At 39.9% G+C, this 24939-nt stretch overlaps 1 protein-coding gene across 4 annotated transcripts in view; it reads right to left on the bottom strand.

Annotated features, from left to right (window-relative positions):
- Nucleotides 1-24939, bottom strand: part of Not10 (CCR4-NOT transcription complex subunit 10) — a 390843-nt gene that overhangs the window by 93362 nt on the left and 272542 nt on the right. For all 4 annotated transcript variants that reach the window (XM_067100338.1, XM_067100337.1, XM_067100339.1 and 1 more), the window contains 2 exons: nt 13217-13419; nt 2060-2172 (listed from right to left, as the gene is read on the bottom strand). In XM_067100338.1, the coding sequence (XP_066956439.1) occupies nt 2060-2172; nt 13217-13419 (316 nt within the window). The remainder of the gene's footprint in view (nt 1-2059; nt 2173-13216; nt 13420-24939) is intronic.

The raw sequence follows: 24939 nt of genomic DNA, 5'->3' as shown, positions 1-24939 counted from the left end.
TGGTGCATGGGTTTGTAACGGCACCTCTCTGGGGACTTTGACTTTGGGATCTCTATAGGATAAGGTTCCGTGTTTTTATAGTTCACCCTTTTCCATACACGACTCCATCTAATGGAGCTCGCTCTGGGGGTAGTAACTCCAGCATTTCATTTAGCTTTCTCTGGTATCTAGCAACGGAATTACCTAGAAATAAGTGCTGAATGGACTTTTTCACCGGGTGACACGGTCCCCTCTCCAGAAATAGATTTTTCCTTTGTCAAAATCCCTTTTTTATAAAACATGATTGCTTGAGATTTTATCTAGGGAAAATTTGAAGCCTACAGATGAGGCTCTTTCGTCTATTTTTATTATAGTTTTATTATTAATGATTCGCTCTGCATGTTTTATGCGAGATGCTAAATAATATACGGCAAAATTATCCATATACAAGTTACTTTTAATTCCAATACGTAGATTATTACTGATATCATTTACTGCTAAAGTAAACAGTGTGCCACTAAGGACCCTTCCTTGTGGAACACCATTTCCACTTTACTTGACAATACATCATCAATACTCACTTGACAAGTGCGATTTGTCAGAAAGTTTTGGATAAACCTAGGTAAATGTCCACGGATGCTGTTTTTATGTAACGTTTTCAATATTACACATCTCCATGTAGTATCATATGCCTTTTCAATGTCAAAAAAGACAGCTATAGTAATTTGTTTTCGTTCAAATCCTCTTCATATGTGATCTTCCACGTTAGACAGAGAACCAAATGTAGATCTGTTACACTGTGACCCAAACTGAGTGGGACTCAAAATTTTATTTTCTTGAATGTGCCGTGTTAGTCGAGCATTTACCATTTTTTCTAGTAATTTGCATAAACAGCTTGTTAAAAGAAATTGGTCTGTAATTGTTAACAGTACTGGGATCTTTTCCAGGTTTGGGGATAGAAATAATTATAACTTTACACCATTCATCAGGGAGTAAATTTCGAAGCCATAAGTGGTTATAAAACTCTAATAAGTATGTCTTTGCCAAAGGTGCTAAATGACAGATCATTTCAAAGCAAATACTGTCACCTCCAGGGGCAGATTTATTACTGCACTGAATTCAAACTGGAAGACAACTGAGAGAGGTGGCGAAGGGCACAGACCTCGGTCCCAAGACAAGCCATGGTTCCCTGCCTGCAGAATAGACCAACAAATGAATGGCAGTCCAGAGGGTGCGCTGCAGACAGACACCAAGGCTCCAACACCTCTCTTGTGGGGGAACTGAAAAAGGTCGATAACTATGGAGGGGAGGGGACCGCAATCTGCATCCTAATATATATGGTCAAATTTCTAATTAATGAATGAATATTTCTTAATTACCTATTATTTTTCTCCTGAACCACATAGAGCAAAAAAAAAAAAAAAGCAAAGTAAAAGGAGTGAGAGAGGAATTAGCTTATCGGGCAATGAAGGAGGACGAGCAACACCAGAAGAAAACGTAAAAGGCCGTGTAGGTTTATGGCCTGGCCCAATGAATTGTCTATGTACTCAATTGACCTCTTGCATCTTTTAATACTTTACAAAATTATTCATCCTCTCATCAGATCACTCCTATTTTCTTCCCAACGAGAAGAAAAACTACACTCGTGCCTCAACAGCTAGGCTAACGCACAGGTGGCCATCATGCACAACCAAAACATTAAGTTTACACAAAATCTTTCCTATACAGTCTAATGATTTTATCTCTGCTTGCTGTAGATGACATAATGCAAAAATAGAATACAAGCATAATACTGTACAGGAGAAAAATCACAGAAATGGTCAAAATCATTACAAAAGCCAACTCACACTGTCTCCACGAAGACAAGGCATAAAGAATTCTGACAAGAACGTAGACATTCCAATGCCACCTAGTGGGCAACAGGTGATTACAGTGACAGACCTAGCAGGTTTGTCAAGTGTTATTTTTGTATTTGAATGCCAATCGCACCTAATGAAATGAAGATATAAGCTTATTTTAACAGCAGGTAAGATTCATTCCAGATAATACCATATATTCTCAAACATTTTACGGTACTTACTTTTTCTTATTATGACTGTCAATACACGTAGCAATGCAGATTTTTCTGTGTATACCAACACCTACAGTTCCCTGGACTACAGACTTCCTGATGCTTATGTCATCCTTAAGGCACTGTATAAGTAAAAAAAGAAAGTTATTTACTTTCAACAAAATGAAGGGCAAACTCAATAACATGCATGAAAGTGAACACTTATAAAAACAAGGAGGACAACATGTTTGACCAGAGAAAAAACAGTTACAGGAAGATTTATCAACTTCAATCATTAACCTCAAAAAAATAAAAAGAGAGAATCTTTGAGGGAGGGAAAATTATGTATTTCTAATAATTTTGATAGCTCAGGCACTTCAACTAGGTAACCCACAATATTTACATGTTATACAGTATGTCTTATTTGTTATGATTACGACACTTATCATGTCCAAAAAGTTATATTTGCTTGTTTACTTAATACTTTTAACATTCAACTTGTCTAACTGTATAAAAAAGGTAACAAATTACAACAGGTTGAGCTACTGAGGAAAAGTTAATGAGTCAAAATGGATTTCAGAATGAAAAAATGGTAAAAGTTAAGTCTTGGGAGATTAATTTCTTCTCTGGGGGCAGGAGGGGAAATCCTAAAATTGTTGGCATCATGCCAGGATAAAATAGAGGGAGATGAGCATACTTTTAACGCTCTTGACTTATAACTTATGCATTACCGAGACTTGCAACATTCTTAACCATCTGGTGCAAGTGGCAATGGGTCAAAATCAGGCACAAGAAGCCAATGGAATGAATGTAGGGAAAAATTCCGAAAGAAAATTCAGTCTTATGCTATTATTATCAATAGAAAGAAGAAGACCCTTCTTGTATATTTTCTGAAGTACCTCTAAACAGTATCAGTAAAACAATACACTCTATTTTAGCCTTCAAGGGACTCCTGTATCCTTTGTCAAAAAATGCAAATAACCTTTTTGACTGTGAGAGTTTATACAAGATGTCCTTTGATCTCACCAGGTTCCTTTTTTATATATGTTCAAGATACCACAGCAGTAGCTTCCCCCACGTGGAGATTAGGATTACCCAGTAAAAATGTGTTTTATCACCATCACTGTCATTAAGCCAAAATACAAAATGGACCATTCTAACCCAGAGTGTGTCTGTAAAAATACCTATACGCTATACAATACAGTATACGCCTATGCCAGAGACTAGTCACTGAGTATTATACAAACAGTAAACACTGTATAGTAGATAAGCACTGTACCGTTATGTGTCTGGCTGGTTTATTTCTTTATTTTAATTCTGAGATGCACAATGCCTGCTTATGAAATTAGTTGAATGAGATTTTTCAACTTAGTTGTAATCTTTTGGGGCCTCAGATGCACATTCAGTCAGATATTAAGCAACCAACATCAGTGTTGAATTCTGTACAGTAAACTTGTTATTGTTAAACAACATCTGTACTGAATACAGAAAATGTGATGATGTTACCTATGTTAACAATATGAAAGTTATCTATACCTACATGTCCCAGTTCCCAGTGTGCCAACTTCACAACTGATCAAAATACCACTGAATAGCTGCCAAACAAAGGAACAAGGTTATTTTATATACTGTTGGATCTCTCTATTTACCGCAGTCTAGAGCCCATTACATTCCACTCAATGATATGTCTGCTGACTATGAGAATGGTTAGATTTTCATGAATTATGGAAAGTGACATTTTACTGTATTATCTAGTTTATCATATAATAATCCTTCAATTATCTGGATTAATAGAGCCAACAGCCCAACAGATAATGGCAAAATCCAGATACAGGTGAGTAAAAAAATCTTGGGTTGTTCATGGACAACTCCAAACCCTCTCTCACCTAGCCCTTAAATGCCAAGCCTCTATTTACAAAAGTGTCTGCCGTATGGCGGCGGCGTTCGGGAGTTAGCGCCGAAGCGGAAAAAAGTTTTTTACAAAAAATCACAGCACGCTTAGTTTTTAAGATTAAGAGTTCATTTTTGGCTCCTTTTTTTGTCATTGCCTGAAGTTTAGTATGCAACCATCAGGAATGAAAAAAATATCATTATCATATATAAATATTGAAATATATGACGGCACAAAAAAAAAATTTCGTATATAATTGTATACAAATCGCGCTGTGAGCAAAACAGTTAAAGCTAATGTTTTTTTTCTTTGTATTGTACACTAAATTGTGATGATTTTGCTATATAACAAATTGTAAAACGATCAAAGCAACACAGAGAAAATATTATCACAAAATGATGCATGAATTCGCAATGCGCGGACATAAAAAGTTTTTTTTTCAAAAATTCACCATAAATCGAAATACTGCGCTAGAGACTTCCTGTTTGTTGCAAAATGAAGATAATTGATTGAATATTACTAGACTTTAAGTGTTTTAGCTTACAATTGCAGTTTTCAACCATTTCGGTCAAGTCAAAGTTGACCGAAGGTCGAATTTTTTCTATTTATCGTGATTTATATGAAAATATTTCAAAACTGATAAAAGCTACAACCATGAGTTATTTTTTGTTGTATTCTACATGAAATTGCACACATTTTCATATATAAAACTTTATGTAACCACTAATATAAAACAGTGCAAACATTACGACAGTGACGAAAGAATTTCTGAGATTTTCGGCCGAGTTACCGCGCACGGATGTAAGGAAAAAGTTTTTTCAAAAATTCACCATAAATCAAAATATTGTGCTAGAGACTTCCAATTTGTTGCAAAATGAAGGTAAATGATTGAATATTACTAGAATGTAAGAGTTTTAGCTTACAATTGCGTTTTTCGACCATTTCGGTCAAGTCAAAGTTGACCGAAGGTTGAAATTTTGGCATATCGTGATTTATATGAAAATATTTCAAAACTGTTAAAAGCTACACTCATGAGTTATTTTTTGTTGTATTTTACATGAAATTTTGCACATTTTCATATATAAAACTTTATGTAACGGCTAATATAAAATGGTGCAAAATTACGACAAAATGACGAAAGAATTTCTGAAATTTTCAGCAGAGTTACCACGCGGACGTAAGGAAAAAGTTTTTTTCAAAAATCCACCATAAATCGAAATATTGTGCTGGAGACTTCCAATTTGTTGCAAAATGAAGGTAAATGATTGAATATTACTAGAATGTAAGAGTTTTAGCTTACAATTGCGTTTTTCGACCATTTTGGTAGAGTCAAAGTTGACCGAAGGTTGAAATTTTTTGTAGTCAACGTACGGTACGTCCACTCAGCACCCGACAGACAATTTTAGTAGACGTACGATACGTCCAGTCGGCGTTTAAGGGCTAACCTTGTTAATACCAAATAACTGTAAACACTCAATATTCTTATAAACAACCACCATCACACTTTAACTCTTATAGGATGAGCAAAGTGTATATTAAGTATACCCCTAGATTGGGTTAAATTTTAAGGTTAGCCCGTTAAAAAAAAATCCATAAAGCAAGGGTTCCATTAACATTGCCTAGTATGCCACAATTGTTGTAAGAACAAGGCGTTTGTCTTCAAAACAGTATGTGAGAAAATTTAAGTGTGTCCATTGAGATTTCAACTGGGCTCTCAGCATGGATATAATCTAATCATATCTTCCATACAGACTGGTATTGTCAGATAGATGCTGTCTGTAGTTTTTGCACTACGTACCTAGCAATGTTGGGCAAGTCATTTTCATGGCAGACAATATTTAAAAAATTCACATGAAGGTCTAGGCTCAGAAAGGAAGATGCCAAGATGACTTTCCATCCTACTGTCTAGGATAGAACAGCAGATGGTAGTGGAATCGATCTCTTCGCCTGTTGTTGGAGTAGTAGGAACCAATGCCTGTTTGGCCAATTTGGGGCTATTCAGTGAGCTGTTCCTGGGACAATGGAGGAAAAAGGTATATTGTCTTCCAGTTTTGCAGGAAGGTATCTCTTGCTTTTGGTTGATTGCCCAAGTTTGGAGACACATACACTAAAAGTTTGTGATTCTTATTCATGGCAAACAGGTCCACTTCCGGTTGTGGAAACATGTTGGTTATTGTTTGCAAAGAGTGGTCATCCAGCACCGACTCTGTTGAGGCTGTTATTTTTAATGATAGAGGATCTGCAATTACACTGTGAGACCCTGTGAGGTGAATTGCAGACAAGTGTTATTTCCTTGCTTGCACCACCCAAAGGATGGCTAGCATTACCAGAGTGAGAGGAGCTGAATGTGATCCCGACCTCTTGATGCCGGACACTGCTGTCATATTGTCTAGAACAAACAAAATGTGTCTCTCTTTTGGAGGTTTGACTTTTTTGAGAGACAAAAAAGACAGCCATAAGCTCCAGAAAACTGATATGACACTTCCTCAGAGTAGCTGACAACCTCCCTGCAACCTAACATTCCTCCCAATCTGTCAACGAAGCATCTGTTTGTATTGTCACTTGTACAGAAGGAGGAGTCAGGGTGACCTGTTTTGCCAGACTCCTTTCAGGTCCAAGGCCAAAGTGTCTCCCCAACCTTTTGATTCTTTTGATGTCTGTCTCACATCTTTTTTGCAGAAGATGAACCACTTGGCCTGGTACACTCTACTGGTAGACTGCCATCTACATCTGGTAATAGCTTCCACAGCTTGTTTTGAAAACCCCTTCGCTCTGACAAGTCTCCAGATAGTCTGAATCCTGTCAGAGCTAATGCCATTCCCAGCGGTGGGGCTGTTTGAGAAGCTGTGGACTTTGAGGAAGTAGCCTTGAAAAGTCCACAAGAAGTTTCAGAAGGTCTGGGAACCATTTCTTGAATGGCCAGATGGGAGTTATCAGTGTTATTGAGGAAGTAGCCTTGGAAAGTCCACAAGAAGTTTCAGAAGGTCTGGGAACCATTTCTTGAGTGGCCAGATGGGAGTTATCAGTGTTATTGACATGTTGTTGTGAGCTTGGAACTTGTTGATCCATGTGGAAAGGGGGGAATGCATAAAGTCTAGATTCAACCAGTTTACTAGCATGGCATCCATCGCCCACTCCTGTGGGTCTGGAACTGGTGAGCAAAATAGAGGAAGGTGGTAATTCCTCGAAGTGGCGAACAGATCCACTGTTGGTCTGCCCCACAACTTCCAGAGATTGTCGCACACTGTTGAATTTCAGAGTCCACTCTGTCAAGAGGACTTGTCCTCGTTGACTTAGTTCGTCTGCCCTTGGATGAATCTCGTGATTATCTTGACCTGATTTTGGTCCGCCCAAAAGAGCAGTTCTCTTACCACCACGTACAGGGAGAACGAGTGAGTTCCACCCTGCTTCTTGATGTATGAGAGAGCTGTGGTGTTGTCCAAATGAATCACCACAGTTCTGTCTGTGACTACTTCCATAACGCACTTCAAGTCTAAATGGATGGCTGACAACGCCTTGGCATTGTTGTGCAACTTCCTTGGCTCCAAGGACCATGTGCCAGAAGCTTCTAGGTTGCCCAAAAGTGCTCTTCAACCTTGGTCCGAGGCATCTGCATAAAAGGATAGGTAAGGGCTCAGAATATGAAGAGACTTTCCTTCTGGCAGTTTGTCTCTGCCGTAATTGGAAACATCACTGTGTCTGGAAGCAAACTGGAAGAGAAAGGAGATCTTGAACCGATCTCAGGCAGGACTCTATCCTCTTGGGGGAGGGGAAAAACCCAAAAACTCAGGGAGTTGATCTTCATCCCTAAATAGAGAATCTCCTGAGTAGGGACTAGTTGAGATTTCTCCTGATTTATCAAAAGTCCAAGTTCTTTGGCAAGGAGAAGAGTTACTGTAGATCCTTTGTGCATTGTTCCTGTGACCGGGAGTGGAGGAGCCAGTCGTCCATGTGTAGACAAATGTCTATACCTATCAGGTGAAGCCATTTTGCAAGAGGGGATAGGACTCACGTGAATACCTGAGGGGCAGTGGAAAGACCGAAGCAGTGCTCGAAACTGGAAGACACTGTCCCTGAAGACAAATCACAGGTATTTCCGGACTCTGGATGGATTGGAATAAAGAAATACACGTCTTGCATATCTAGTGTTATCATCCAGTCCCCCTGCTGGATGGAGGATAACACTGACTGATTTGTCTCCATCTTGAACTTTGTTTTTTGAATGTAGAAGTTCAACGCACTGACGTCAAGGACAGATCTCCACCCCCCGATGACTTGGGGACAACAGACAGTCAGATGTAAAAACCTTTTGAAGAACGATCCTCCACTACTTCTATGGCTTTCTTTCTTAGAAGAGCTGGCACTTCCTCCCTGAGCTACAAACCTCTCGGAGCCCTCCGAGTATGCCGTCAATGTGATCAGTGAAGTTAACCCTTAAACGCCGACTGGACGTATCATACGTCGACTAAAATTGTCTGTTGGGTGCCGAGTGGACGTACCGTACGTCGACTACAAAAAATTTCAACCTTCAGTCAACTTTGACTCCACCGAAATGGCCGAAAAACGCAATTGTAAGCTAAAACTCTTACATTCTAGTAATATTCAATCATTAACTTCATTTTGCAACAAATTGGAAGTCTCTGGCACAATATTTCGATTTATGGTGAATTTTTGAAAAACACTTTTTCCTTACGCCCGCGCGGTAACTCGGCCGAAAATTTCAGAAATTCTTTCGTCATTTTGTTGTAAGTTTTGCACTGTTTTATATTAGCCGTTACATAGAGTTTTATATATGAAAATGTGCGCAATTTCATGTAAAATACAGCAACATACAACCCATGGTTGTAGCTTTTATCAGTTTGGAAATATTTTCATATAAACCATGATAACTGCCAAAATTTCAACCTTCAGTCAAATTTGACTCGACTGAAATGGTAAAAAAACGCAATTGTAAGCTAAAACTCTTACATTCTAGTAATATTCAATCATTTACCTTCATTTTGCAACAAATTGGAAGACTCTAGCACAATATTTCGATTTATGGTGAATTTTTGAAAAAAACTTTTTCCTTACGTCTGCGCCAGAAATTCTTTCGTTACATTGTCGTAATGTTTGCACTGTTTTATATTAGTCGTTACATAAAGTTTTATGTATGGAAATGTGCGCAATTTCATGTAGAATATAACAGAAAATAACTCATGGTTGTAGGTTTTATCAGTTTTAAAATATTTTCATATAAATCATGATAACTGCCAAAATTTCAACCTACGGTCAACTTTAACTTTCGACCAAATGGTAAAAACGCAATTATAAGCTAAAACTCTTACATTCTAGTAATATTCAATCATGAACCTTCATTTTGCAACAAACTGGAAGTCTCTAGCACAATATTTCGATTTATGGTGAATTTCTGAAAAAACACTTTTTCCTTACGTCTGCGCGGTAACTTGGCGAACATCTCAGAAATTCTTTTCGTCACGTTGTCGTAATGTTTACATCGTTTTACATTAGTCGTTACATAAACTTTTATATATGAAAATATGTGCAATTTCATGTAGAATACAACAGAAAATAGCTCATGGTTGTAGCTTTTATCAGTTTTGAAATATTTTCACATAAATCACAATAACTGCCAAAATTTCAACCTTCTGTCAACTTTAACTCGACCGAAATGGTAAAAAAACGCAATTATAAGCTAAAACTCTTACATTCTAGTAATATTCAATCATTTACCTTCATTTTGCAATAAATTGGAAGTTTCTAGCACAATATTTCGATTTATGGTGAATTTTTTTAAAAAACATTTTCCTTACGTCTGCGCGGTAACTCGGCCGAACATCTCAGAAATTCTTTCGTCACGTTGTCGTAATGTTTGCACCGTTTTATATTAGTCGTTACATAAAGTTTTACATATGAAAATGTGTGCAATTTCGTGTACAATACAACAGAAAATAACTCATGGTTGTAGCTTTTATCAGTTTTGAAATATTTTCATATAAATCACGATAAATAGAAAAATTCTACTTTCGGTCAACTTTAACTCGACTGAAATGGTCGAAAACTGCAATTGTAAGCTAAAACACTTACAGTCTAGTAATATTCAATCAATTAGCTTCATTTTTCAACCAACGGGAAGTCTCTAGCACAATATTTCAATTTATGGTGAATTTTGAAAAAAAACCTTTTTTACGTCCACGCATTACAATTCATGCATCATTTTTGATAATATTTTCTCTGTGTTGCTTTGATCGTTTTACAATTTGTTATATACCAAAATCATCGCAATTTAGTGTACAATACAAAGAAAAAAAAATAACCCGTTAGCTTTAACCATTTTGCTCACAGCGCGATTTGTATAAAATTATATATGAAAATTTGTTTTTGCGCTGTCATATATTTCAATATTTATATACGATAATGATATTTTTTTCATTTCTGATGGTTGCATACTAAACTTCAGGCAATGACAAAAAAAAGGAGCCAAAAATGAACTCTTAATCTTAAAAACTAAGCGTGCTGTGATTTAAAAAAAAAAAAACTTTTTTCCGCTTTGGCACTAACTCCCGAACGCCGCCGGCATATGGGAGACGTTTTTGTAAATAGAGGCTCGGCGTTTAAGGGTTAAGAGAGGAGGGTACTCTTTGAAGGGAATCAAGTAACCCTCTTATAAAAACCTTGTCCATCCAAGGTTCTGCGCCTTTGGCACTACACCTCTTCCAAAAGAGAGAGTCTGGCCCCTACAGGCAAACGAAGGATGGGAAAGTCACTTTCTGGAAGAGGGTTTGCTTAAAGTCCTCTTGACGGACCTTGCTGAAAACCGCACCTTGGAACGGAGTCTAGAGAAGCCCTGTCTGCCTCCTCCAAAGGGCTGCTGCTATTGAGGAGATACCGACTTGGATGGAACTGAAGCAGAAGGCTCCCTGGGGCACTTCGCTGACTGGGTTAGAAGATCTTGAGTGGATTTCTTCTGTAAGTCAGTGGCAATCTCCTTAACTGCCGAATGCGGGAACAAGAAATGTCTGTCCAAAGGGGAGTAGAGAAGAGCAGACTTCTTGATAGACGTAACTCCTTTTGTGGTGAAGGAGCACCACAGCTCCCTCTTCTTGAGGACTTCTATAGCAAAAAGAGCTGCCGGTTCTGAGGAGTCATCCTTTACTGCCTTATCCGCACAGAATAAGACATCTAGCCAATCAAAAGACAAGTCTATTGCTAGCACATCATGTCCTTCAATCTTTCTAGCTAGTGCTCCTATCGTCCAGTCCAGAAAACTGAACACCTCGAGGATCTTAAATAGGTGTTTCACTAAGCGGTCGAATTCTGACGAGGCGAAGAATACCTTTGCTGAAGAAAAAGCTGAATGTCTCGTCAAGTCGATTAAACCTGAGAAGTCACCTTGGGAAGAGGCAGCACCTCCCAAGGATGGAGCTTCTCCTGCAGAACAGTAGAGATATTTCCTAGCTGTCAACCTTGCTGGAGGAAAAGCAAAAGCGGCCTTCCCTTGCTCCCTCTTAACAGAAAACCAATCCTCTACTTCCTTGAGAGCCTTCCTAGCTGAATAAGAGAGAACCATCTTCGGTAGATGAGAGCTAGAGTCTGTCTGATTCCTCATCAGAAAGGTAGAGGCGGGAGAAACCGAAGCAGCTGGTTGAAAATGCGAGGGGAAAGACGCTAAAAAATACTTCATCAAAGAAGCATATGCAGTAGGAGTAGGCTCCTGGACAACCTCTTCCTCTTCAGAAGACACTGAAGACAAAGAAGCCTCTCAAGAAGGCTTAAGTGAGGCTGGCACCTTGTGCAGCAAGCCAAGCATATCATCCAATTGTTTCTTAATGTATGCAAAAGATGAATTCTCTGACACTATGGCAGGCGAAGCAGAAAAATATGGGCGCTTGGTTGGCGCTGGGCGCCCTGATGATGCCTAGCGCTTATGAGACAGGTGCTTGGGAGTCCAAGACTGGCGTTTGGAGACTGGATGGTGCTCTGGTGAATACACTGACCGCTCATGTGGCTGCCCAGAAGATGATCGTTTTCTGGAAGAGCGCTTAGGAACCAACAACTCACGCTCAGCATGGGAGTGATTGGGAGAATAACGAGTCGGGCTAAACTACTTACTGCAACCTGGTTGTGGAGTAAGAGCAGGGTCTCTAGAGAGCTTGGGAGAATAGGAGAGGGCTCTCTACCATGCTCTCTCTTTAAAGGACGAGGCTCGCCCTGAAAATGCCACACACGTCTCTTCCCCAGACTGGAGAGATCAGAATCTGACGACAACTGGTGGGCACTCACAGAGACACCTTTCCAACGGCTGTCAGAACTACGCACCACAAAATCAGATGAGGGGGCGACTGCCCGTACGCAAACCCTGCTGACCTCCCTTGGACCTCTGGTATGTCTACTCCTAGGCTCAGGGGAGTGTGACAGTGACCTTCATCTAGGATAATCATTGGGAAGAACAGCCACCTCCTCTACTGGTACTGACACTTATTTAAAACTGTAGTCTTTGTCCATCAGGACCTTGAGCAAATTGCCAAATTTTGATACAGTATTGTCTACAAGGTCAAATTTACTCTCAAGGCTGGCTATGGCATCAGGATCGGAAGCATGGGAGCCAAGAACAGGAGCTGATGGAAAAATACTTGGAGGACTAAGGATGGGGGATAATACAAGGGCAGGAGAAGGAGGAACATTAAGGTCTAAGATTTAAATCTTAGAAACAGGTTCTAAACTCAAGCGTTGGAACCCATCAGGATTATTCAGCGCTGGCTTTTATGATACTTTTGTTTATCTAGTCATTTCCACTATAATTTATACACTACATTCAAGAGGTCATATACTGGAATTCTGATTACACTATTTAGCAAAAGATATCCTTCCTCTGGGGTTAGGATAGGCCCATGAAAAACTAAACCTTCAGCCTCTTGGACGCCTCATAAATTTCTGAGGCTTATTTTAATGAAAATAAAATATCAATTCAACGCCACGAAATACGATAATTTAATTGAAAACCAATATACAGTACGGGGATAGGTTATGAGCCACACTGAGGTAGTTGCTCTCTGCATATCCTTTCACCAATGGCATGGGGCTTGGAGTTTGGGTGGAAATATGTGCAGCAAAACTTTCTGAAATCTCAATTCCAAAAATATAAAAATTTTCTACTAGTGACTCAACAGACAAAATTAACACCAAGTGTGACTGCCAAGCATTACACTTGAGGTTATAAAGGGATTATCAAATCATAATAATCCATGTAAGCCTATTTGAACAATACAGAAATAGTAAAGCCTATCAAAACTTACCAATTTGTGTACAGCTATACAACATTCTGCAAGTCGTAGCCATAAGCGAGGATTTGTGGAATGTACTTGTAAAACTTCTAGAAGGAAGTCAAATGCTTTATCAGGTTTATTCATATGAAGTAATGTAACACCTAAATTGTAATAAAGTTCCGACTGTACATTACTACTGAGCTGATAAATTGAACGTGTTGATAACCAGTCTCCTGAAAAATAGAAAGAAACATAAACCTTTTAGTTCTATGTAATTAATAATGTTTTTCCAAAATAGACAATACAGTATATCTTTATCACACCCTAACAAAAACTTCTTAAACAAGATATAATAAATTATAATGTTGAACTGACATTCAAATGAGAACACTAAAAAGTGGGCAGACAATGATATGAGAACCAGAAATAAGTTATAATGTATTTACGAGCAATAAACAGTACAAATTCTGTTAATTGCTTATCATAAAAGGAGGGGCACCTGCCAACCAAAATTCAAAATCAGCAAGAAATTTTTACACAAAATATAAATTTTCATAATAAAATTTATTATCTGGAAACTTCCCTTCTGTTAAAAAAGGATAGCTTTTATCAGTGTGAATATATAAGCTATCTTTAACAATAGGTAAGATTCATCCCAAATAAAGAACACATACAGCAGAGGGCTGGTAGATGAGGCAATTTTGATTATGAAACACCTCAACTTATTCAATTTCATTACTTACCAGAAAGCTCCAGACTCAAATTTAAAAAAAAAAAAAAAAACAAGGGATTTTGTGAGAAACAGATATCTGACGAGTGACAGATGTTGAAACAGACCAGTTTAAGCCTATAGGCCAAGTTGCCAGCTTAACTGACTTATCATGCTTTGAGCATCACTTCTATTGTGTTGTTCTTTGCAATACCTGCAGCTATCCTTTGTTTCTAAGGCTTTGCATAATACTCTTCTGTGTTTAAAAGTTTTTGAAACAGCATATTCACATTGCAGTGTACCACAAATGATAGTTAAATTACATTTAAAATGCTTTTGTTTAACCTCAAACCCATTAATCATATACAGCCAACATTTGTGGTCTATGAACTCTGGAATATGATGAAGTCTTCTGTCACACAAGCAGAAGAGTGATATCCACTGTGAATGCACCATCTGGAATGAAAGGTATCTGTCAATAACTCAGTAACCTTTCGTATGCCTTTATGCTATTACCAGCTGAACAGGTTTCCCAAGACTTTTTTCCACTACAAGATTGCTGAAAGCTATCTATTTCTCATTTTTCTTTGAATTTATTTCATCCTTATTCCAAAATCACATGATTATTCTGTCAGTTCACATTAGCAGGTAATTTTTCATTCTCTGGGGCAGTTCTTGGTTACTAGCTTCTTGTCTGAAGTAGCCACTATACTGTAAAGTAATTATTCTGCTGTCAGTAGCACTAATTCCAGTTTTTTTATACTTTTGGCATTGCATTACATTTTATATTAATAACTTAGCTTCTCTGAGTATAAATAACTAGTTAAAAAGGATTAACTAGTTAATGACATTAACTTTTTCTTATAGGATTTCAATTTTTTTTGTATTTTGTATAAAAATAACCTTTAATTTTATTTTTTGGGTATTACACTGGGGCCTTCGATTAGTGGACTCCTTGATTTTGGGTTTTGCCAATTATTGGGCAGTAAAATGCACACAAGTTTTGGTAATTAACATACAGATCCGATACAGCATGCTAAGATACTGTAAATATGTCACCTCCCAGCTTAACCTTGTTGGAGTATGCCATATTGCGGCTCACTGCGCAGAACACAACCTGAGATACCCAATACTATGTACAGGTTGACCATCACTAATCCGGCGTCATTGGGACCTGGAGGGTGCCGGATTAGCCATTTTGCCAGATTAGCCATTTATTAGGCTAGAATACACGAAACCCAGCAGCTAAGCACCTCATCTTAGAATTAAAATATCCCATAAATCAATAAAAGTTGGTTAATAAAAAAAAGACAATTATCAAATACAGGTAGTGCTCGAATTACGATATTTCGAGTTTACGATGGAGTTAGCAATTAATACCGATACGAAAATATTTAGGAAATATTTTTAGATTTCGCGCAGGTGCAGGCAGCGAGAGAGACCAACTTACAATAGACCAACTTCTTTTCCTCCATCTCTTTATTCCATCTGCTAGTTAAAAAAGTAAAAGAGAATGATAAAAGTATTGTCAGTAACGTTATACTCTTGCGTAAATGCGTACAGCCATAAACAACCGAACGGGAAACTGTTGTTTTGCTACTAATCATATCGGATAACAACTGTTTTGCTTGTATTTCAACCATTGTACGGTCAAACAATTACTGTCGTTATGTTACAAATGACGTTAAGTACTCTACAATAGGACCGATATATTTTTTACACTATACCCTTATTCGCTTTGGAGAAAAGATCGGCAAGGAAATATACTGCTTCAGTAACTTTAAACTGCAAGTTGTAGCTGAAGCTGAGAAAACAATGTTCAAGCTGCTAATGACTATAAATTATCGTGCATCAGCAACATGGATGAAACTCGACCGTAAATAAAATTGGAGAGAATGTATTTTAAAACTACTGGGCATGAAAGAATACATATTACTGTTGTTTTCACGCCGATAAAAGATAAATACGTAAAGCTCGTATTATGATGAAATCAAGAGAAAATAGCGAACGGCATCTTGATTTTTTTTACACAAAACAAACATGCCCCCAAAACGGCCAGCTGCGATTCCCGCGAACATCATATATTAACGAAAAAATAGCTAAATTAATTTCACAACGAGACGTATTTAAGTTATATTTCGACTTAAAAACACTTCGTATGACGAAAAATATCCTTGTCCCAAATAAATAAAGTATCTATATTCATTTACGCTTACTAGAAGCAAGAAAAGTGCACTGAACTGAGTTAAATGCAGCGAAATAAACACCGCGTTATCGATTCCAAAACAAAACACTGATCGCAATTTATAATACAAAAGCAATATGAGAATATATGCAATTGGATACAATGCAGTAGTAAAGCATAACTTTTTAAAAGATCCATGAAAAAGATGCACATTCGTTATGTTGATGTTTGTATAATGCTGTTAACCCTCTAACGCCGGGCCTCTATTTACAAAAACGTCTCCCGTATGCCGGCGGCGTTCGGGAGTTAGCGCCGAAGCGGAAAAAAAGTTTTTTTCAAAAAATCACAGCACGCTTATTTTTTAAGATTAAGAAATCATTTTTGGCTCCTTTTTTTGTCATTGCCTGAAGTTTAGTATGCAACCATCAGAAATGAAAAAAAAATCATTATCATATATAAATACTGAAATATGATATTTTCATAATAAAATAAATTTTTGAACATACTTACCTGGTAGTTATATATATATATATAGCTTAAGTCCCTGACGTCACGGCAGAATTTCAAAAACTCGCGGCAATCGCCGATCGGTAGTCAGGTGAACCACCTGTGCGCCCTCTACCCAGGTACCTGGAACCATTCCAACTATTCCTCAGATCTTCCATGCCCCTAGTCTCTAGAGGGGAGGAGGGTGGGAATTTAATTATATATAACTACCAGGTAAGTATGTTCAAAAATTTATTTTATTATGAAAATATCATTTTTAAACATCTAACTTACCTGGTAGTTATATATAGCTGATTGACACCTTTGGTGGAGGGTCAGAGACAGCCAACATCGTTGGAATTTGCTTAAGGGTTATTAATAAACCAACTTAAGGTCCTTACCTGGATTAAGGAAGCTGACTTCAATGAACTCCCTCATTTTGTCTGCTTTCCTTAAGAGGTCCAGCGATCCACTCAGGGGGCTGAAGACCTCTAGGAGCTGCCAACCGGTGTACCAACCTCTATGTGACAGACAACCTATAATACCCTTGTTCCGGGCGCCACCAAGGAACAAAAATGAACATTTGACTAAAATTGATGATTGTGGAAGATTGCGTTCAATCTTCACAAACAACCATAAAATTTCAACCATTCCAAGGTAAGAACAAAGGGTATTGTTTTATGGAATTGGATTAAGGAAGCTGAGTTCAATGAACTCCGCCTCATTATGTCTGCATTCCTTAAGAGGTCCAGCGATCCACTCAGGGGGCTGAAGACCTCTAGGAGCTGCCAACCGGTGTACCAACCTCTATGTGACAGACAACCTATAATACCCTTGTTCCGGGCGTCACCAAGGAACAAAATGATCATCTGACTAAAATCAATGATTGTGGAAGACTGCGTTCAATCTTCACAAACAACCATCAAATTTCAACCATTCCAAGGCAAGAACAAAGGGTATTGTTTTATGGGATTGGATTAAGGAAGCTGACTTCAATGAACTCCCTCTCATTATGTCTGCATTCCTTAAGAGATCCAGCGATCCACCCAGGGGGCTGAAAATCTCTAGGGGCTGTCAACCGGTGTATAACCTCTATGTGACTAGACCTCCTCTCAATACCCTTGTTCCGGGCTCTACCAAGGAACTTTCATCCCAATGATTGCGGAAGACTGCGTCCAGTCTTCACAAACAACCATAAAAATTCTCAATTCCAAGGTAAGAAAAAGGGTATTGGTTTATGGGATTGTAGGGGTATTCCCCTCTCCCATTACTGAATTAGATGCTATAAACGGGCACAGCGTATAGCAATCTTCGCATAATGTCTGGACTTGTTTTAGATAGTGAGAGGCAAATACTAACTTGCTTCTCCAGAAGGTCGTGTCCAAGATACTCTGCAGGGACCTGTTCTGTTTAAGAGCTACAGAGGTTGCTACTGCCCTGACCTCGTGCGTCTTTACTTTCAGAATCTTGTAGTCCATCTCTCTACATTCCATATGTGCTTCTTTTATCAACTGTCTGATAAAATAAAACAGAGCATTCTTCGACATCTATACAGAGAGCTTTTTGACTGAGCACCAAAGCCCTTCTGAATTCCTTCTTAAGTCCTTTGTCCTATCCAGGTAGAGCCTTAGAGCCCTTACCGGGAATAGGACTTTCTTTCTCTCCTCCCCTGTTATGTCCGTTAGGTTCGGAATCTCGAACGTTCTGGGCCAGGGTTGTGACGAGTATTCATTTTTTGCAAGGAAGCCTAGTTGCAGTGAGCAGATTGCCTTGCCTTGCATAAAATCTATATTCTTGCTGAGAGCATGTATCTCACTAACTCTTTTCGCTGCGGCCAAACTGACCAAGAAAAGAGTTTTCATGGTGATGTCCTTTAAAGATGTCCTCTGCAAGGGATCGAACCTACTCCCCATGAGGAACCTCAGGACCACGTCTAGGTTCCATGCTGGTGAGTTCTTTATATACAAATTTGGGTTACAGAAATATTGGAAGAGGACACATGGTTGTCCTTGCACCATCCTCTAAATACCTCCCACTTGGATTGGTATACCTTAATGGTGGATAACCTTCTTGATTTGCATGGCTCCTATAGCAGCAGCTGACTCTCTCTTCAAAAAACTTCACTTTGCTAGCTCTTATATATGTAATCAACGTTTTCAAATGGATGTTACGACTAAATCCACACAAAACAAAGCCACTACAACAGTTACTAAAAACATAACAAACATCTCTTGTAGGTTTTGGTAATATCTTTCCAAGTGGGGTTGTTTGAGTAGATCTACTCTCTGAGGTAGGCTACTCAATCAAAAAGGATGTCCACCATCAAACCTTCTTGAGTACTTCTGGTGAACCAATTACTCTTGTTTTGGTAATATCTTTCCAAGTTTGTTTGAGTAGATCTACTCTCTGAGGTAGGCTAATGTCCACCATTCATTCCAGTCCTCTGTGAACCAATCTCTTGTCGTTCAGTAAAGGGCCACAAGTCATCTCCTCTGTGACACAAATTTTTTCAGTACCCTGTGTATTATCTTGAAAGAGGGAAATGCATACACGTCCAAGTTGGACCAGTCCACCAGGAACGTGTCTATGTATATAGCCCCGGGATCTGGTACTGGAGAGAAGTAAGTGTCCAGCCTCTTCGTTTTCGCTGTGGCGAAGAGATCTATGCAAGGACGTCCCCAAAGTCCTGATGTAGCGTTCATTCTGTTGAGAGGACTTTATTTCCTGCTCAGAATGTCCGCCCTCACATTTTTTCTCCCCTTGGATAAAGTGGGTTACTAGTTTTACATTCTTCCTTTGCCCAAAGAAGAGGTTCTCTTGTTGTCTCGTATAGAGACCTGGAGTGAGAGCCCCCTTGTTTGCTGATGTAGGCCAACGCTGCCGTGTTGTCGGTGTTGACCTGCACCTCTTTGTTCCCCACTGTGTTCGAACTCCCTGAGAGCTAGAAGGATTGCAGTTAGTTCCTTCTAATTGATGTTTAACTTCTCCTGCTCTCTGGTACAGGAGCCCGAGACTTGTTATTTCCCTCGTGTTGCTCCCCATACTGAGTCCGACGCGCGTCGGATAACAACACTAGGTCTGGGTTCCTCTAATATAGAGAAGGGACCTCCTGGAGCTTGACGGGGTCGTTCCACCACTATAAATAAGGTCTTATTGGTTCCGAAATGGGGATGCACTTGGTCTCCAGTTCTATTTCCTTGTCCCAGTTCTGATTTAGATGAAACTGTAACGGGCATAGAATTAACCTCTCAAAGGAGACAAACCGTTCCAGCGAGAAAGGGTTCCCAGCAGACTCATCCATTCCTTTGCCAAGCATGACTGTCTCTTTATAAAGTTCTGAAATTTTCTTAAAGCTTGTCCTGTCTTTGCAATAAACGGAAAAGCCCGAAAATCCTGACTCTGAATCTTCATCCTAAGGTATAGAACCTCTTGGGATGGGATCAGCTGAGATTTCTATCTGTTTATCAGTAGACCTAATTCTTTGTTAGACGCTTGATGCCAGTGCATCTTGCGTCCTGTGAGAAGATCCTCCAGGCTAACTCCACGTCTTGGCTTCCAATATCTTGAAGCCTGGCGTCCTGGCGTCCAATGCCTTGACGCTTGACGTCTTGGGTTCATTGACGCTTGTCGTCATGGTGTTTCACTCCTAGATGCTTGACGCCACTGCGTCCAGCGTCTAGAGTTTCATTCACTACGTTCAGCGTTTTAAACTTCTGGACGTCTAGAAGCTTTAGTTGGACGTCTAATATCCTTCTTCTCTTTGCCTGGTTGTTACTCTTGCACCAGGGAAGACAAAGTCTGCTACATATTTTGAATTAAAGCTATATGCGGGGCTTCCTGCTGTTGGGGACAGGCTGGGGAAGCCTCAACTACGGCAATTATTTCCTCCTCATCATCAATAATGGACCGTGGAGGGGGTTCAGCAGACGAGTACCAATCCGAAGGAGGAAGAGGAGGATGTACGGAAGGCAGCACAGTGTCCGCCACGCTCTTGCAGCCTGGTATCCTGACTGAACAGAACTGTCTACGTTTGTTCTTAGTAGGAGAGCTACCCTTGGGGCTGGAAGGGAAGAGCTCCGGGCTGCTCCAGTGGCTACAATCTGTAGTCTATGAAGTCTTATCATGACGTCCCTCAATATTGGGTAACTTGCTCTTGAGAGGTCTCGGCTCCAGAGCCAGACGTCAGCCCTGTCTGTTTAGGCCGAAAACAGAGAGACCGAAACTAGAAAACCTTTCTCGTGGACGAACTTCAGAAAATTCTTGGAGTTCAGGTGCATGGGGATGTGAAAATACGCATTCTGGAGGTCCAATGAGGCCATCCAGTCATGCTGTCTGACCGCTGCTAGAACCAATTTTGTCGTTTCCATAGCGACCTTTGTTTATTGCACAAAAAAGTTGAGTGCAATCCCGTCTAGCACCGGTCTCTAACCCCCCAAGCATTTGGGGATCAGGAATAACCGAATGTAGAATCCTGGGGAATTCGGATCCTGAACTCTCTGTCTGGTCTCCTTTTGCAACATCATAGACACTTGTTGCTGTAAAACCTTTGCCTTGGTTCTGTCGTTGCATTTGGCAGAAAGGTCGAATTGTCTGGTTACCAGAGGGGGCCTACTCAGGCTGGACAGTCTGGCTCCTACCGCAGTCTGCAGGAGAAGAAAGGCAGGTCCTCCTTCTTCCCTGTGTAGAGCCTCTTCTCTTTGCCATTCATCTACCCGCCCTAGAGGAACCTCTATCGGAGGGCCGACCACGAAAGAGCTGAGATACCTGAAACACAGGAACCTCAGCCTTACTCTTTTTAGCGATGAAAGTCGTAGGTAGGACTTTTCTTGCTGTTTTAGATATTAAATCTTACGTGGTTTTCTGGGCCAAAGATGAAAAGGCCTCTTTACCAAATCTTGAGAGAAGATGTCTGAGGAAAAGAGGGGTATAAATCAGTTCTGATTTTGATTGGACGTGACCCCATTAGCCAGGAAAGAGCAAAGATGGGCCCTCTTCTTCAGGATTCCTGCTGAGAAAGGTGCAGTTGATTCATTGGAACTATCTCCGAGTCCTTTATCCATACACGACATCAGATATATGAGTTCTTCGGTGTCAGTCGTGTTGAAGAATTCCATCTTCCTTCCTAAATCTCCAAATTCTTTTGAGGGGGTGGTTCAATTCTGATATCGACCAACAACTTCGTTTTCCCCATGGCCACTCGACGAGAAGAGTCAACAAGATTCGAGAAGGTTCCTGGGAAGGGGCAGGTATTTCGAGGCCGAACGATCCTCCAGTTTGATACTAAACACTAGACCTTGAGCTAGTTTGGTTGGAGGAAAAAACAAAGGCTGTCTTTCATTGTTTCTCCTTCGAAAGTATCCATTCTTCGTAAATGTTGCCCTCTTAGACGCCTTCACAAGAGTAAATTCTGAGAAGCAGTCAGGATAAATTTCTCTGGAAAAAATTTCCGAAAATAGCTTCATAAGCCTTTTCAAGTCTGATAAAAGCTGATGGCCTTTTATATTGTCTTCGTCAGAAATCTCTACAATAGGATTCACAGGAGAATGCGAGATATTATCATTCTCTTCTTCCGATTTTCCGAAGACGGAAGTAGCGACGTCTTTCAAAATATCATCTTGACGCCTGGCGTCCTGGCGTCCAGTCTCTTGACGCCTGGCGTGTTGGCGACCATTTTCTTGAAGCTTAATGTCTTGGCGTCCAGCTTCATGACGCCTGACGTCCTGGCGTCTAACTTCGACACTTGGCGTCCTGGCGTCCAGCTTCTCGCCTGGCGTCCTGGCGTCCAGCTTCGGCGCTCAACGCCCTGGCGTCCAGCTTGACGACGCCGGCGTCCTGGCGTCCAGCTTCTGGACACTCGGCGTCCTGGCGTCCAGCTTCTCGACGCCTGGCGTCCTGGCGTCCAGCTTCTCGCCTGGCGTCCCTGGCGTCCAGCTTCTCGCCTGACGTCCTGGCGTCCAGCTTCTCGTCTGATGTCCTGGCGTCCAGCTTCGACACTTTCGGCGTCCTGGCGTCCAGCTTCTCGTCGCCTGGCGCCTGGCGTCCAGCTTCTCGGCGCTGGCGTCCTGGCGCCCAGCTTCCGACGCCGACGGCGTCCTGGCGCCCAGCTTCTCGACACTCGGCGCCCTGGCGTCCATACTTCTAACTTTCGCTGTCCTGTCAAACCTAGAGGTTACTAGAGAACTGGCCGCCTGTGCGACATCGGTCAAAAGCTTCCTCGGTTGACGTGCAGCAACCAATGGACGAAAAAACACTTTAACCTCGCCTTTCCTATGGCGAGGTGAGCGTCCTGGGAAACGTCAACAGGTGCGCTCGAGGGGGACGACTGCTTTCGGTAGCTAAAGCCTCTTGCCTCCCTTCGTCTGTCGACTTTCCTTCTCACAGGGGTTGGTGAGCTTGGAAGAGGTCTAGGACTAGGAGCACAACAGGACCGAGCGGTCGCACCCTCCACTGCACTTGCACTAACAACATATTAACACTTGTATTTTTTAGATCTCTTATTATCGATCACATATTATCCCTGTCTTCTGAGAGGGATTTTACCTGTTGGGTCAGGGGCTGAATGGCAGCCAACAAATCATTAAGTATTGGGTCCTTACCTGTTTCAGTAGGGGGTTCAGAGACTACCACTACGGGAGAAGGATCAATAGGATAGTTAGCAAGGGGAAAAGAATTAACTATTCCCTGGTTATATCAAGAAGAGTGAGAAACAGTACTCTTGGCTCTTCTGAGCCGGTCTTTCATTCCCGTTCTTCAGACATACTAAGTGGGGATCCAAGGAGACTTTAGCAAGCCGCTTGCATCCCCACACACACATTTTCACACTCGATGAAGTCAGATATGTTATAAGAAAATCCAAAAGCGAACAAAGCAATATCTAAAGCCAAGCCAAAGTGTACTTCACCAAAATAAGTTGCGAAAAACACAGGCTACGAGCGAAATTCCATCGATGTTACCGACACAGCGGCAGGGAAGATCTGAGGAATAGTTGGAATGGTTCCAGGTACCTGGGTAGAGGGCGCACAGGTGGTTCACCTGACTACCGATCGGCGATTGCCGCGAGTTTTTGAAATTCTGCCGTGACGTCAGGGACTTAAGCTATATATATATATATATAACTACCAGGTAAGTTAGATGTTTAAAAATATGACAGCGCAAAAACAAATTTTCATATATAATTTTATACAAATCGCTCTGTGAGCAAAACGGTTAAAGCTAACAGGTTATTTTTTTTTCTTTGTAATTTACACTAAATTGCGATGATTTTGGTATATAACAAATTGTAAAACGATCAAAGCAACACAGAGAAAATATTTTCACAAAATGATGCATGAATTAAATAACGTTATGGACGTAAAAAATGTTTTTTCAAAAATTCACCATAAATCGAAATATTGTGCTAGAGTCTTCCTGTTTGTTGAAAAATGAAGCTAATTGATTGAATATTACTAGACTGTAAGTGTTTTAGCTTACATGAAATTGCACACATTTTCATATATAAAACTTTATGTAATGACTAATATAAAACGGTGCAAACATTACGACAACGTGACGAAAGAATTTCTGAGATGTTTGGCAGAGTTACCGCACGGACGTAAGGAAAATGTTTTTTTCAAAAATTCACCATAAATCGAAATATTGTGCTAGAGACTTCCAATTTATTGCAAAATGAAGGTAAATGATTGAATATTACTAGAATGTAAGATTTTTCGACCATTTCGGTTGAGTTAAAGTTGACCGAAGGTTGAAATTTGGCAGTTATCGTGATTTATGTGAAAATATTTCAAAACTAATAAAAGCTACAACCATGAGCTACTTTCTGTTGTATTCTACATGAAATTGCGCACATTTTCATATATAAAAGTTTACGTAATGACTAATGTAAAACGATGCAAACATTACGACAACGTGACGAAAGAATTTCAGAGGTGTTCGGCCAAGTTACCGCGCGCAGACGTAAGGAAAAAGTTTTTTTTTTTTCAGAAATTCACCATAAATCGAAATATTGCGCTAGAGACTTCCAGTTTGTTGTAAAATGAAGGTACATGATTGAATATTACTAGACTGTAAGAAGTTTTAGCTTATAATTGCGTTTTTTTACCATTTCGGTCGAGTTAAAGTTGACCGAAGGTTGAAATTTTGGCAGTTATCGTGATTTATATGAAAATATTTCCAAACTGATAAAAGCTACAACCATGAGTTATTTTCTGTTGTATTCTACATGAAATTGCGCACATTTCCATATATAAAACTTTATGTAACGACTAATATAAAACAGTGCAAACATTACGACAACGTGACGAAAGAATTTCTGGCGCAGACATAAGGAAAATGTTTTTTTCAAAAATTCACCATAAATCGAAATATTGTGCTTGA

The sequence above is a fragment of the Macrobrachium rosenbergii genome, chromosome 56 (genome assembly GCF_040412425.1).
Source record: "Macrobrachium rosenbergii isolate ZJJX-2024 chromosome 56, ASM4041242v1, whole genome shotgun sequence".
Taxonomy (NCBI): domain Eukaryota; kingdom Metazoa; phylum Arthropoda; class Malacostraca; order Decapoda; family Palaemonidae; genus Macrobrachium; species Macrobrachium rosenbergii.
This window is presented reverse-complemented; position numbering and strand designations above follow the sequence as displayed.